The sequence below is a fragment of the Myotis yumanensis genome, unplaced genomic scaffold (genome assembly GCF_028538775.1).
Source record: "Myotis yumanensis isolate MYYU_CA2020_CCGP unplaced genomic scaffold, mMyoYum1.0.hap1 SCAF_10, whole genome shotgun sequence".
Lineage (NCBI taxonomy): Eukaryota > Metazoa > Chordata > Mammalia > Chiroptera > Vespertilionidae > Myotis > Myotis yumanensis.
Genome location: NW_027223761.1, coordinates 77,879,248 through 77,896,029, shown reverse-complemented (window position 1 = coordinate 77,896,029; position 16,782 = coordinate 77,879,248). Strand labels below are relative to the sequence as shown.

General features: G+C 38.4%; 1 protein-coding gene across 6 annotated transcripts in view; it reads right to left on the bottom strand.

The window, feature by feature from the left end:
• Window positions 1-16,782, bottom strand: part of ALG9 (ALG9 alpha-1,2-mannosyltransferase) — a 121,890-nt gene that overhangs the window by 83,542 nt on the left and 21,566 nt on the right. For all 6 annotated transcript variants that reach the window (XR_011472868.1, XR_011472869.1, XM_070426067.1 and 3 more), the window contains exons 6-8: window positions 16,442-16,577; window positions 12,622-12,709; window positions 12,231-12,336 (exon numbers count right to left, since the gene is read on the bottom strand). Coding sequence is in view for 4 of the 6 variants with exons in the window: in XM_070426067.1 (XP_070282168.1) it covers window positions 12,231-12,336; window positions 12,622-12,709; window positions 16,442-16,577 (330 nt within the window). In the remaining 2 variants the exon portion in view is untranslated. The remainder of the gene's footprint in view (window positions 1-12,230; window positions 12,337-12,621; window positions 12,710-16,441; window positions 16,578-16,782) is intronic.

The following is a 16,782-nucleotide window of genomic DNA, read 5'->3' as shown; positions in this document are numbered from 1 at the left end:
AGACATACTATCTCACTAACAATTGTACAGCATCAAAGCATCTATTAAAAGATAAGTCTTTGCCCTAGCTGGTTTGGCTTAATGGATAGAGCATCGACCTGCGGAGTGAAGGGACCCGGGTTCAATTCCAGTCAAGGGCACATGCCAGGGTTGTGGGCTCTATCCCCAGTAGGGGGCATGCAGGAGGCAACCCACCAATCATTCTCTCTCATCACTGATGTTTCTCTCTCTCTCTCCCTCTCCCTTCTTCTCTGAAATCAATAAAAATATATTAATAAATAAATAAATAAATAAAATATAAGTCTTTGATATTTGCCAAATGGACTCACCAATTATAACAAAATTAGCTGACAATCAATTTTAAAATACTTTTGGATTTAAACATACTTATACCTTCATTATTCTTATTTGGTAGGAAGAAAATCCCAACCTAGAATACCACCAACAGGTCTAACCAAAATAGTTTTAGGACATTATAGCGATCAGGACACTAATACAGTATAATCTAATGAATACTCCAGAATTTGTCCATTTATTTATTCATTCATTCATGACAAATCTTCACTGAAGACGTAGAATACACAAAGACTGCCTACTCCTAAGATGGAAGAAGTATTCTCTCCACAGGCCTGCTATAACTAAAATAATTAGAAAGAAAACAAGAAAAGCCCAGAGGAAGTAGAAGGAAGGAAATAATAAGATCAAAGCAGAAATAAATGACATAGTGACTTAAAAACAATACAAAAGATCAATGAAACCAAGAGCTGGTTTTAAGAAAAGATAAACAAGATTGATTGATGAACCTTTAGCCAGATTCATCAAGAAACAAAGAGAGAGGACCAAATAAAAAAAAAAAATCAGATATGAAAGAGGCTAAGAAACAACTGACACCACAGAAATACAAAGGATTTTGTAAGAAAATGCATCTATATGAAAGAACATCTATATGCCAACAAACTGGACAACCTGGGCGAAATGGACAAATTCCTGGAAACATACAATCTTCCAAAACTCAGTCAGAGGGAATCAGAAAAGCTACATAGGTGATAACAACTAATGAAACTGAAGCAGTAATAAAAAAAACTCCCAGCAAACAAAACTCCTGAACTTAATGGATTTACAGGCAAGTTTTACCAAACATTCAAAGAACTAACACCTATCCTCCTCAAACTATTCCAAAAAATTCAAGAGGAGAGAAGACTTCTAAGCTCTTCTAAAAAGGCCAGCATTTTCTTAATTCCAAAACCTGGTAAAGACACCATAAAGAAAGAAAAGTACAGGCCAATATACCTGATGAACATAAATGCCAAAATCCTCAACAAAATATTAGCAAATCAGATTCAGCATTAAAAAGGTCATATACCATGACCAAGTGGGATTTATTCTGGGGATGCAAGGCTGGTTAAAATTCGCAAAGCAATAAATGTGATACATCACATAAACAAAATGAAGGATAAATTCACATAATCATATCAATAGATGCATAAAAAGCATTCAACAAAATTCAGCACCCACTTTTGATTAAAACTCTCAGCAAGGAGGGAATAGAGGAAATATACTCAAAACATAATAAATGTCATATATGACAAACCTACAGCAAACACCATACTTAATGGATAAAAACTAAAAGTGTTTCCTTAAGACCAAAACTAAGACAGGGATATCCACTTTCACCACTCTTATTCAATACTAGAGGCCTGGTGCATGGATTCATGCAACAGCGTAGTCCCTCGGTCTGGCCTGTGTGGAATGGGCTGAAACCAGCTCTCTGACATCCCCCGAGGAGACCTGGATTGTGAGAGGGCGCAGGCTAGGCCGAGGGACCCCACCGGTGCATGAGTCCATGCACCGGGCCTCTAGTATGCATATAAGATCTTTGGTTAATCTCTTCCCGCCCTCCCCGCTTCCCCTCTGAGATTTGTCAGTCTGTTTCATGTTTCCATGCCTGTGGTTTCCACTCCTGTGTTGAGCGTCTGCTCCCTGGTGGTCAGTGCATGTCATAGCTACCAGCTGGTTGGCTGGTTGCTTAGGCTTTTACATATATAGACTAGAGGCCCTATGCACAAAATTCATGCAAGGGGCACGGCTCTCGAAGGCCCGGCTTCGTCGGGAAGGTCATCCGGAAGGATGTCATGAAGGACGTTCAGCTGTCCGGTCTAATTACCATATTGCACTTTTATTATTATAGATACTACTGAAGTCCTAGCCATAGCAATCAGACAAGAAGAAAAAATAAAAGGCATCCAAATTGGAAAGGAAAGAAGTAAAACTGTCATTATTCACATATGCCATGATATTGTACATAGAAAACCCTAAAGATTCTATCAAAAAACTAGACTTAATAAATGAATTTGGCAATATAGCAGGATACAAAATTAGCATCCAGAAATCAATGGCATTTTAAAAAATGAACTTTTTATTGTTGATAGTATTACAGATATTGCCCTCTTTCCCCCTTTTTGCCCCCATCCTCCCAGCCACTACTTACCACCATGTCTTCACTACTCTATTGCCCATGTCCACAGACTATGCATCTATCTATATAAAACCCTAATATACAAATCGACTGAACTTCGGAACAACCAGTGGAATGACCAGTCGCTATGACTTGCATTGACCACCAGGGGGCAGATGCTTAACACATGGGTTGCCCCAGTCCACAGGCCCCCATCGGCGGCTGGCAGGGCCAGTGAGCGGGTGGTGCCAGGCCAGCCAAGGTGGATACAAGCGGGCCCCCAATCACCCCGCCTGTGGCCCCGTAGAGGGAGGTGACCGGGAGTAGCAGGGGGTGGGGCTGGTGAGTGGGCGGCACCAGGCTAGCCAAGGCAGGTGTGAGAAGGGGCCCCTAATTGTCCCACCAGTTGCCCCACAGATCGGCCCTTATCACCAGCCAGGCCTAAGGACCCTACCCATGCACAAATTTCGTGCACCAGGCCTCTAAGTATACAAGTTCTTTGTTTTATCTCTTCTCATCCCCCCAACCCCACATCAAGGTATGTCAGTCTTTTCCAGGACTCCATGATTCGGGTCTTATTTTGTTGGTCAATTCATTCTGCTCATTAGATTCCACAAATTAATGAGATCATGTTATATTTGTCATTCTAAGACTGACTTACTTCATTTAGCATAATATTTTCCAGGTCCATCCATGCTGTCCCGAAGAGTAAGAGATCCCTCTTTTTTTTTTTTTTAAATATATTTTTTATTGATTTTTTACAGAGAGGAAGGGAGAGAGATAGAGAGTTAGAAACATCGATGAGAGAGAAACATCGACCAGCTGCCTCCTGCACATCTCCTACTGGGGATGTGCCCGCAACCCAGGTACATGCCCTTGACCGGAATCGAACCTGGGACCTTTTAGTCCATAGGCCGACGCTCTATCCACTGAGCCAAACAGGTTTTGGCAATCCCTCTTTTTTTTTTTTTTTTTTTTTTTTTTTACAGCTGTATAGTAAATGTCCCACAGCATTTTTTATTCATTAATCTATGGATAGGCACTTATGCTGTTTCCAAATCTTAGCTATTGTAAATTACGCTGCTATAAACATGGGGGTGCATACTAGTGTATTCTTTCTGATTGGAGTTTGGGGTTTTTCTTAGGATATATTCCCAGAAGTAGAATCGCTGGGTCAAATGAAAGGTTCATTTTTAATTTTTTGAGAAAACTCCATACTGTTTTCCATAGTGGCTTCACAAGTCTGCATCCCACCAGTAGTGAACTAGTATTCCCTTTTCTCCACATCCTCATCAGTATTTGATATTTGTTGATTTTTTTGATGATAGCCATTCTCAAAGGTGTGAGGTGGAATCTCATTGTGGTTTTAATTTGCATTTCTCTGATGATTAGAGACTTTGAGCATTTTTTCATATGTCTCTTGGCCATTTGTATGTCCTCTTTGGAGAAATGCCTATTCTTTATTGGATTGCCTTCCTTTTGTTGCATTGTATAAGTACTTTATATATTTTGGATATTAATCCCTTGTCAGATGTATCATTGGCAAATGTGTCCTCCATTACAGTGGGTTCCCTTTTTATTTTGATGATGGTTTATTTTGCTTGCAGATGCTTTTTATTTTTATGTAATCCCATTTGTTTATTTTCTCCTTAGTTTCCTTTACCTTAGGAGATGTATCCATAAACATATTGCTACGTGTGATGTCTGAGATTTGATTGCCTATGTTCTCTTCTATAATTTTTATGGTTTTATGTCTTACATTTAAGTCTTTTATCCACCTTGAATTTATTCTTGTGTATGGTGTAAGGTGGTTGTCTTGTTTCATCTTTTTGCATGTGTCTGTCCAGTTTTCCCAACACCATGTATTGAAGAGACTGTCTAGAAACCATCATGTGTTCTTGCCTCCTTTGCCAAATATTCATTGACTCTAATGGTGTGGGTCAATTTCTGGGGTCTCTATTCTGATCCATTGGTCTATGTATCTATTCTTGTGCAAGTACCAGCCTGTTTTGGTTACAATGGCTTTGCAGTATAGTTTGATATCCAGCATTGTGATGACTCCTACTTCATTCTTCATTCTCAATATTGCTGCAGCTACTCAGCTCTTTTATGGTTCTATATAAATTTCTGGAGTGTTTGTTCTAGCTCTATGAAGTATGCCTTTGGTATTTTAATGGGGATTGTGTTGAATCTATAGATTGCTTTGGGCAGTATAGACATTTTAATGATGTTAATTCTTCCAATTCATGAACATGGTATATGCTTCCATTTGTTTGTATCTTCTTCTATTTCTTTTTTCAATGTCCTATAGTTTTCCAAGTACAGGTTTTTTACCTCCTTGGTTAAGTTTATTCCTAGGTATCATATTTGTTGCAATGGTAAATGGGATTGCTTTTTTAGTTTCTCCTTCTCAGAGTTCATTATTGGTGTATAAAAATGCCATTAATTTCTGGATGTTGATTTTGTATCCAGCTACATTGCTGAATTCATTTATTAAGTCTAACAGTTTCCTGATGGAGTCTTTAGGATTTCCTATGGACAATATCATGTCATCTGTGAATAATGACAGTTTTACTACCTCCTTTCCAATTTGGATGCCTTTTATCTCTTCTTCTTGTCTGATTGCTATGGCTAGGACTTCCAGTACTATGGTGAATAAGAGTAGTGAAAGCAGACACACTTGTCTTATTCCTGTTCTTAAGAGAAACACTTTTAGTTTTTGCCCACTGAGTATTATGTGGGCTGTAGGTTTGTCATATATGGCCTTTGTTATGTTGGGGTATGATCCCTCTATTCCCACTTTACTGAGTTTTTATCAAAAAAGGATGCTGGGATTTGTTGAATCCTTTTTCTGCATCTATTGATATAATCATGTAGTTTTTAACTTTCAATTTGTTTGTGTGATATTCATGTTTGATTTGCAAATATTGTACCAGACTTGCATCCCTGGGGTAAATCCCACTTGGTCATGGTATATGATCTTTTTAATACATTGCTGGATCCAATGTGCTAATATTTTTTTGAGGATTTTAGCATCTGTGTTCATCAGGGATATTGGCCTGTAGTTTTCTTTCTCTGTAGTGTCTTTATCTGGTTTTGGAATTAGGATAATACTGGCTTCATAAAAAGAGCTTTGAAGTGTTCCTTCCTCTTGAGTTTTCTGCAATACTTTGAGGAGGATAGGTGTTAGTTCTCGGAATGTTTGGTAAAATCCTCCTGTAAACCCATCCAGTCCAGGACTTCTGTTTGCTAGAAATTGTGTGTGTGTATGTTTAATTACTACTTCCATTTCATCAGTTGTAGTCAGCTTACTCAGGTTTTCTGATTCTTCCTGGTTGAGTTTTGGAAGATAGTTTCTAGGAATTTGTCCATTTCACCCAGGTTGTCCAGTTTGTTGGCATAAAATTGTTCATTGTATTTGCTTACAATCCTTTGTATTTCTGTGGTGCATTGTTATCTTGCCTCTTTCATATCTGATTTTATTTATTTGGGTCCTCTCTCTTTGTTTCTTGATGTGTCTGGCTAGGGATTCATTAATTTTGTTTATCTTTTGAAAGAACCAGCACTTGGATTTGTTGATCTTTTGTACTGTTTTTTTTAGACTCTGTGTCAGTTATTTCTGCTCTAATCTTTATTATTCCCTTCCCTCTACTTCCACTGGGCTTTTCTTGCTGTTCTCTCTAATTCATTTAGTTGTAGGGTTAGATATTTTACTAGTCCTTTTTCTTGTTTCTTGAGGTAGGCCTGTAGTGCTATGAACTTCCCTCTCAGGACTGCTTTTGCTGTGACCCTTAGGTTTTTGGGTGCTTATGTGTTCATTTTCATTTGTTTCCAGGAAGTTTTTAATTTCTTGCTTGATCTCATTGGTAACACATTCATTGTTTAAGAACATGCTATTTAGCCTCCGTGTATTTGAGTGTTTTTGAGTTTGTTTTTATTGTAGTTGATTTCTAACTTCATGTCATTGTGATCTGAGAAGATGCTTGGCATTATATCAATCTTCCTGAATTTGTATAAACTTGTTTTGGGCCCTAACATATGGTCTATCATTGAGAATGTTCCATGTGCGCTTGAGAAGAATGTTGCTTTGGGGTGAAATGTTCTGTGAACATCAGTTAGATCCATCTGATCTAGTGTGTCATTTAAGGCCTCTGTTTCCTTGTTAATTTTTTGTCTGAAAGATCTATCCAGTGATGTCACTGGGGTGTTAAAGTCCCCTATTATGACTGTATTGCTGTTAATCTCTCCCTTAAAGTCCATCAAGAATGTTTTGTGAACTTGGGTGCTCCTATATTAGGTGCATATGTTTACAAGGGTTGTAGTTTCTTGCTGAAAAATTCCATTTAGTGTTATGAAGTGACCTTTTTTGTCTCTTGTTATGGCCTTTGTTTTGACATCTATTTTATCTGATATGAGTATTGCTACTCCAGCTTTCTTTCCTTTCCATTTGCATGGAGTATATTTTTCCATTCCTTCACTCTCAATCTGTGTGTATCTTTTGTTCTGAGGTGGATCTCTTGTAGACAGCATATATATGGGTCATGTTTCTTATCCATTCAATCACCCTATGTCTTTTGACTGGAGCATTTAATCCATTTACATTTAAAGTTATTATTGATAGGTATTTATTGCCATTTCTATTTTCTTTATACCTAGATCGTCTCTCTCTCCTTTTCTCCTTCTTCTTAAAGCAGCCCCTTTAACATTTCTTGCATTGCTGGTTTAATTGTAATGTACTCCTTTAGCCTTTTTTTTTTTTTGTCTGGAAAGCTTTTTATTTCACTTTCAATTTTAAATTATAGCCTCCCTGAGTACAGTAGTCTTGGATTTAAGCCCTTGCTTTTCATTACTTCGAGTACTTCATGCCACTCCCTCTGGCCTGAAGTGTTTCTATTGAGAAGTCAGTTGACATTCTAATGTCCATATTACCCGGAGTAATCTATAGATTCAACGCAATCCCTATTAAAATACTAGGAGCATATTTCACAGATCTAGAACAAATATTCCAAAAATTCCTATGGGACCAAAAAAGACCCTAAATTGCCACAGAAATCTTGAAAAAGAACAAAATTGGAAAGATCACAATGCTACATATCTAACTATACTACATAGCCATTGTAATCAAAACAGCCTAGTACTGGCACAAGAGCAGGCATATAGATCAAAGACCTCAGAAATCGACCCACGCGATTATGGTCAATTAATATTTGACAAAGGAGGCAAGAGCACACAATGGCGTAGACGATCTCTTCAATAAAGGGAGTTGCAAAAATGGACAGATGCAAAAACATGCAACCAGATCACCAGCTTACACCACACACAAGAATAAACTCAATGGCGTGGATAAAAGACTTAAGTATAAATTGCAAAACCATAAAAATACTAGAAAAAAAACATAGGCAGCAAAATCTCAGACATCTCACATAGCAGAATTTTCACTGATATATCTCCGAGGGCAAGAGAAACAAAGAAAAAAATAAACAAATGGGACTACATAAAAATAAAAGGCTTCTTCACAGCAAAAGAAACCATCCACAAAATGAAAAGAGAACCCACTGTATGGGAGAACATGTTCTTCAATGATACATCTGATAAGGGTTAATTTCCAAAATATATAAAGAAATCATACAACTCAACAATTGGCAAAGGGCCTGAACAGACACTTCTCTAAAGAGGACACACAGATGGCCAATAGACATATGAAAAAATACTCAATGTCACTAATCATCAGAGAAATGCCAATTCAAACTACAATGAGGCATCACCTCACACCGGCCAGAATGGCTACCATCAATAAATCAACAAACAACAAATGCTGACAAGGATGTAGGGTAAAGGGAACCCTAGTACAATGCTGGTGGGAATGCAGACTGTTGCAGTCACTGTGGAAACAGTATGGAGATTCCTCAAAAAATTAAAAATGGAACTTTCGTTTGATCCTGCAATCCCAGTTCTGGAAATACATTCTAAGAATCCCAAAACACCAATCAGAAAGAATCTACGCACCCTTATGCTCATAGCAGCATTATTTATAATAGCTAACATCTGGAAACAGCCCAAGTACCCATCAGTAGATGAGTGGATAAAAAAGCTGTGGTATATTTACACAATGGAATACTATGTAGCTATGAAAAAAGAAGGCTCTCTTACTGTTTGAGACAGCATGTATGGACCCGGAGATAATTATGCTAAGGGAAATAAGCCAGTCAGGGAAAGACAAATATCAAGTGATCTCACTTATATGTGGAACCTAATGAACAAAATAAACTGATGAACAAAATAGGTCGAGAGACATGGAAGCATGGAACAGACTGACAAATCTCAGAGGGAAGGACAAGGTGGAGGGTGGGTAGAAATTTACTAAGGAATTTATCTGCATAACCCATGAGACAATAGTTCAGTGAAGGCCTGGGGTGGGGCAGGAGCTGGGTGGAGAATCCAATTTTTTTAAAAATATATTTTTACTGATTTTAGACAGAAAGGGAGAGGGAAAGATAGAAATATCAATGATGAGAGAGAATCATTGATTGGTGCCTCCTGTACACCCGCTACTGGGGATCGATCCTGCAACTGGGCATATGGCCTTGACTGGAATTGAACCCAGGACCCTTTAGTCCGCAGACCAACGCTCTATCCACTGAGCCAAACCAGCTAGGGGGAGAATCCAATTTTTATAAAGTAAACTCAAATTAATAGTTTATTCACCCATACATAGCAGATATCATGCTTCTAGTAGGTTCCATGTAAACCAATTTCTAATGTGCCATCTGGGTCTGAGAGAAGTCTCCCTTGTCTTGTAGAAAGAAATAAAATTTTACAAGTGAACTGAAGCAAGCGGCAACTAAAAATATGCAAACACTCCCTAGCTAAGGGGAGACAACTACAGGCAAAGCTTAAAATTGGGGCTGTTTGTCACATCCTTGGGGATCTTGGAGCCATAAAAGAGTTTTTGTAATTCCTTCACTTAGCAATTATTCTCTAACCAGCTTATTTTAACCTATTACTTGCCATCTAAAATAACAATATTCCCCCAAATCCCAGGAGGCCTTATTAAATTTCATTCACATGCTTACTTTAAATCTCCTCACTCAATCTGCTGGTTCTATTGGCAGGGTGGCATAAAAAAATGGTGGGCATGGCTTAAATTGATAATATATTAATCTGCTTTGTTCATAGCAGAGCCTAAGACAATCATACACAGAATGCTCTAAGAACTTCAAAAGATTAAGGCAAAGAAACTACACTTACTTTAATTAAAAAAATGTCCCATAAATTGCTGACTGACTTGCATGATCTGATCAGAAAGATCTCTCTATCAGCCGTGGGCAAACTACGGCCCGCGGGCCGATCCGGACCGTTTGAAATGAATAAAACTAAAAAAAAAAAAGACCGTACCCTTTTATGTAATGATGTTTACTTTGAATTTATATTAGTTCACACAAACACTCCATCCATGCTTTTGATCCGGCCCTCCGGTCCAGTTTAAGAACCCATTGTGGCCCTCGAGTCAAAAAGTTTGCCCACCCCTGCTAGCTCATCCCCCGATAGTGCTCACTAACTCAAATGCCCTTAGAGACAAATGGCTGGTTAGGGGGGAAAAAGAAGAAATGACTGACTGAAAGAAAGGCATGGGGAAGGGTCGAGATGACAGTAAACTGGGGAATGCATCCCTGGACTAAAGGCATTCCTTTTTTTCTCTGAACCCTAAACTGGCCAAACTATAGTGGATAAAAAAGATGAGTTCTATGGAAAGGAAGCTCCCTGAGTGATCTGATCATAAATGCCTAACTGGGCAGGTCACGGTAAGTAGTCACGTCCTAGGCATATATTATTTAGTAAAAGGGTTATCTTTGCCTTAAGCAAGACCTGTCTTTAGTTTCTGCACATCTAGGTTAACATACCTTTGAAATAACTCTTTTCAGACCCCTAAAAAAAGCGTAGTCACTTTCATGAAAGCACATAATCTCAACCTGTAATCAGATCCCTGCCTTGCTTTCTCCTATTCTCAAGTAATCTTCCTTCCTTCCCTCCTTAATTTCAAATGCATAAAAGAAACTGTTATTCTTGGATCATTTGAGATCTTGCTTCGATCGTGTGTTGTCAGTTTGGCTCAAATTCTTACAAAAAATTCTCTACAGGTTTGGACCTTTCTTACGTCAAGACTACCTACCTTCTCATGCTGACACTCCCCTCCTCGACACACACACACACAGTTGCTATGCTTTATCTATAAATTTTTCACACTTTTCCCCCTAATGCCTGATACTGAAGTAATGTGAATTAAATAAGCAATTAATAGTACCAAATGTGTACATGTACAACTCCAAGGTGTTAACAATTGCTATCTGGAGATTAGGGGATTATGAATGTTTTTATTTTTGTTATCATATTAATTTTCTAATGAGAAGAGAAAAAAGTAACTTTTAATAAAAAAAAGAGTAGTATCAAAAGCCATGGCATACTCAGCAGAGTCCTCACTACTTTGTAACTGAGAATAACAGACAGCAGGACCAACAGAAAGCTAAATGTAACTATCTTATTAATCAAGGAAAAACATTTAGTGGCAACCTATCACTGAGCTATATTTGCCAGGAGCCGGTCCATCCTTGCTGCTTGACACAGTCGCTGCAGGGAAGAAACATCTGCACAGCATATGTTTCAAGGGATCTGGCGTACATGGCATACTGTTCTTAACATGTTTGCTCCCCTTCTTGGCGCTGTTTTAACCAAGGTCACCTCTCCGAGAAAGGTTGTTTCCCCAGGTAGGGATTTTTCCCTGAAGTTAGGGAGGGAATAAAACCCCTTCACTAAGTGCCAGGCGGGTAGTTAATCACTTTAACTAAGAACAATCACGCTTAAGCTACATAATCTTTACTCCCTGGAATGGAGATAAGAAACACCCTAACCTTTGGAATAGAAATTGACAGGATTAAAATCAACTGGTATAAATACAGATGTAACAAGACAACAGGAGACAGAACCTAGAGAGAGAACCTAGAGACAGAACCTACACACAGAACCTAGCAAGAGAACCTGGCTGAAGAAGCTAGAGACAGAACCTAGAGACAGGACTTGGCTGGAGATCCTACACAGAACCTAGAGACAGAACCTAGCGAGAGAACATGGCAAAAGATCCTGGACAGAACCTGTCTACAGAACTTGGCTGGAGAACCTAGACAGAACATGGCAGGAGAACCAGAACCTGGCTGGAGATCCTAACCAGAACTTTGCTGGAGATCCTGACCAGAACTTGGCTGGAGATCCTGGCTAGAGATCTTGGCTAGGCTGCTGATCAACTGAATGCTGCCTCCATGTCATTCCTTCTTCGCCGACTCCGTCCACACCTTGGGGAACCCCTGGACCCGCTGGGGTTGGACCCCAACATATATTCAAATGACATTTATTTTTATTTTATTTTATTCTTAAATATGTTTTTATTGATTTCAGAGAGAGGAAGGGAGAGGGAGAGAGAAATAGAAACATAAATGATGAGAGGGAATCATCAATCGACTGCCTCCTGCATGCCCCCTACTGGGGATTGAACCACAATCCTGGCATGTGCCCTGACTGGAATCGAACTGTGATCTCCTGGTTCATAGGTCAATGCCAAACCACTGAGCCCACCAGCTGTGCAACATTTATTTTTAAAGTCAGAAAATAATATTACCAGCAAAGAAATGGCATATTTGATCAAATGAGGCAGTTGAATTAAAATTTCAAAGCATAGGCAAAATAAGCTATCTCCTCATTCTTGCCCAATCTCATAAGGCCTTACCATAAAGATCAGGTCCATGTGGAGTAAAGACATTATACAAAACAATGTTGAGTGGTGCAATCACCAACTTCCCATAATAGTAGCTGTCGATGACCACCACAGGCACCTGAAACAGAGCAGATAATACATAGCAATTGTGGAGTTTTGCTCTGGAAACATTCTCACAATGCTCATAGGACAAACTTCAAAATCAAAAACAGAATCAACTCCTAATGCTCTCTTTCCCACATCAGAGGTTGCTTCCACACAGTGGAACATTACAAAATTGTATACCTGAAACTTATATAATGTTATGAACAGATGTTACCCAATAAATTAAATTAAATTAAAAATTTTAAAAAGTTGCTGTCATTACAATTTTAGAACAAAACAAGGAAAAGAGAAAACTCACCAGGAAGAGTATTAAAGCCACCAGCGACCAATGGAGGAAACTCTTCCACCTGTGTTTCATGACCAGCAAGTCAAAGGCAATAGGTAAACTATTTAACAGAGAAACAAAAAGTGGGGAGTTATATACTTAGAGAGAATATAGACAGGTCAGATTCACACACCTCGTGCAGAGCTGAGAATAACATGTCTCTAGCAGTTGTACTGAGGAAGAAAGGTGATACAGGAGAGGATTTCTTCTCAAAAATACACTGTTCTCTTCAGGACCCATCAGAGTGCGATGCACCCATGATGCACAAGAAATATAAAGATTGAGCTTCTGGAATGAGCTCTGTTTTATACATATTTATGTCTAATGGACATTTAAAATATATTAATTATAAGGTAAACGTAGCCTACTGTTCTATACCCATCCTGCCAAATAAATACTGATTTCTCCCTTTCGTGATATATTAAGATTTTAGCAATATCTTATTACAAACAACTTCAATTCTGATATACCCTCTTCCAATACCATTTGTTCTTCTTCCTTTCACTTAAGTTCTTGAAGCAAGGAATATGTATGTTGCCTTCACTATTTCTTCCTGAAGGTCTAGCACAGTGGTTCTCAACCTTCCTAATGCCGCCACCCTTTAATACAGTTCTTCATGTTGTGGTGACCTCCAACCACAAAATTATTTTCGTTGCTACTTCATAACTGTAATGTTGCTACTGTTATGAATCGTAATGTAAATATCTGATATGCAGGATGTATTTAGGTGACCCCTGTGAAAGGGTCGTTCGACCCCCAAAGGGGTCACAACCCACAGGTTGAGAACCGCTGGTCTAGCATCAAGCTGTGAAGACCGACCTCTCGGGCACAGCCACTATCTCTGCACAAGTCTCATCCCCTTTGTCTATCTGCTGCACTTTGCACAAAGCATCTGTTCCTTCCTCTTTAGACGCCCTAGCTCCTGTTCCTTTTTGGACTCTTCTCTAATGCTCCTTCCTAGGCTTCTTTTTCCCCTATCCCGTGGTAGTGTCCTATTATGGTCATAGTTCCCCAAAACAAGCTTCTGTTTTTCTTTCTGTACTCGTTTTCTCAGGAAGTGCTTCCACTCTTGCTGCATGATCAATCACCTTCATACCCACGACTTCCAAATCTAGGACGCTAGTCTGAGCCTTTACCCATGCTCCAACACAAAGAATTCCCTCCCAACACCAATCTATTCTCACAGAATCCACCCAAATGTCAACTATAGGCTCTATTCCCCCCTCCTCCAGACATCTCTGTGACTTATTTAGCATGCGTTGTCACAGAACATCATCTTTTATAATTTGAATTTCCACATTCTATTACCTACATTTTGCATTAACATTTGTGTTTTCACTCTTTTTCCTCCCAATGGTTACATTTCCATGTGCTCTATTTCTCCTTTGAAAGGACAGGGTTTTTTGGAAAAGACAATGCTGGGGAAAATAGAAGACAACAAGAAAAGTGGAAGACCAAATAGAAGATGTGTTAACCCCATAGAAGCCATAGGCATGAGTCTACAGGAGCTGAGCAGGGCTGTTGAGGTCAGAACATTGTGGACACCACTTGCTCGCCAGGAGTCAGAGCCGACTCAACGGCATGTAACACATAAGTCATCATATTTTTAATAACCTGTTCAATGTCTGCCTTTCCTACTAAAATGCAAGCTCCAAAAAAACAAGAACCATAACTGTTTTATTTTTCACAGTATCAGCCATGCCTAGCACAAAGGATTCGATAAATGATGGTAGATTGCTAACTGATTGTGATCCTGAAATCACTTATCTCGGGTAAAGGCAGACCAACCAAAACGGATGACCCAGAGGTATTTGGGGAACTCCAAAAGTTCAATGTTGATGGAGTAGAGAGTAAAAGAAATGGAGGAACTTAAAAAAAGAAGGCTGGAGAGGTAAAAGAGGGAAAATATGGGGGGAAATATAAGGGCTTTATGCATCATGTTAGAATCTGCATACCGTGAAACAGGGGTTGGCAAACTTTAATTTAAAGGACCAGACAACATATAGTCTAGGCTTTACAAGGCCTCATACAGACTCTGTTGCATATTCTTCTGTGTGTGTGTGTTGTTTTTAACAACCCTTTAAAATTGCGAAAATTTTAGTTCTTGGGCTTACAAAAACAAGCCAGCTGGATTTGCTCCATTGGATACAAGGTGCCAACCTCTGGGACACAGAGCACTGGGGAAGCTATTATATAGTTTGGAACAAAATAGGGAGTGATACAATCATATTTGCATTTAGGAAGATAACTCTAAAAGGAACATTTGAATGTGGAGAGTAGATTTACAAGGATCAATACTAGAGGCAGGAAGATCATTCAGGAGGCTGTAAAGTAATCCAGGACCAGTGAGAGGCGAAGAAAAGTAGTCAGATTCAAAAGATATTCAGGAGGTGTAATAAATTAATAGGACATGGGAAAGAGAAGAGAGTCACAGATAAGTTTCAGGTTCCTGGCTCAGCACAGACAGTACCATTTGCTGAGATCGAAACAGAGGTAAAGAAACAGATATGGAAGGGAGGTAATGAGTTCAATGTCGTAAATATAAATGGAGAGATCTAATAGGCAGCTAGGAATATATGGGTGAAACTGAAGAGATGATTGACTAGATAGCAGAGAGTATAGAAGAGATCCACAAACAAAACCTTACAGAATAAAGTAATTTGAGGATAATATGCAGAAAAAAAGAAAAGATTGAAGGTGCAGATACCAGCCTTTAAAAGTCAATTAAGAAAATTTAAAATGCCTATTCTCTGACTTAGAATTCCCTTTCTAAAAATGTATTCCATAGATAAATTTCCACTAGTATATAGACATATGTACAAAAATGTTCACTAAAGCATGTGTATAATAACAAAAAAATGAAAACCAAATGTCTACCAATAAGACAATGGCTAAATAAATTATGAACAGCCATATAATGGAATGCTATGCAATAGATACAAAGAACAATATAAATCTATGTACAATAAAAAATTTACATGAGTATAGAATAATTCTATTTATTTTAAGAATTTTGGTATATAAGTGTGTGTATGCATTTATACATGCAAGGATAATTTCTGGAAAGATATACACAAAACTATTAGCAGTGACTATCTTTGAAGATTGTGTAAGGGGAGAAGAAAATTAAGAATTCTTTTTACCTCAAACAATCCAATACTTTTAAAATAATAAAGATATACTATAATGACCTAAACAACAAACTGAAGTTTTTTCTAAATTACTAGTGATCCAGGCAATAAATTAAGGCAGCACACATAGAGTGGTGGGAACAAAAAGTACAAAAGGAATGACAGGCACTATGAAACTAAAAAAAATTATACTGGGGGCAAGAAGGGAGGACTGAAAGGAACTCAGATTTCAAGCCTTGTCGACTGAAAAAACACAGCCTACTGTGGTACAGTGTGGAAAAAGCATCTGCTACAGAGTCAGAAGTGCCTGGACCCAAAAGCAAACATAATCTTAAAGGCAAATTACTCAACCTCTTGGACTCTACTCTCTCATTTACAAAGCACTAATAATTGATTTCTCCTGCAGAGTTGTTATAAGGTTTAGGAATAAAGTTTGTAAGTGGGTTAGCAGTGTCTAACACGTGGCAGATGCTTAACAGTTACTATTCTTATTAATCAAAACAATGAGCACCAAGAGAAATATCCTTTCGTTTCCCAGTCTTTGCAGACCCAAATAAATCCTCTAACTTTAGATCCTATCCAGAGAATATGGAGACAACCTAACATTAAGATTTACTATATGCCCAGTGATACAAGAGAGACGAGTTGTGTTAGTTTCTTACCCAAGAGCCACACTGAATGGCCAGCCAATGATAGCCCCAGCTGCTACTCCAAGCACAGCAATGGAAGTTTTGTCCATATACCAGCCAGTCATGGCTATCAATGTAGTATACATACAGAAACTACTAGGAAGAAATGCTGTAAGAGTAAAGACATGAAAAAAAAGGGGGACAGGGACAAGAGTTTGAGATTTATTAAGTATCAATTATTAAAAATTTACCTATATTGCAAAATGTCAATAACCAGGAACATATTTTGAGCAATGCTATATTAGAAGTGGGCACCTTTAAAAAAAGAAATGCAATGATTTTCTTGTTTTCTCACTCCTGTTTTTTAGGTACCA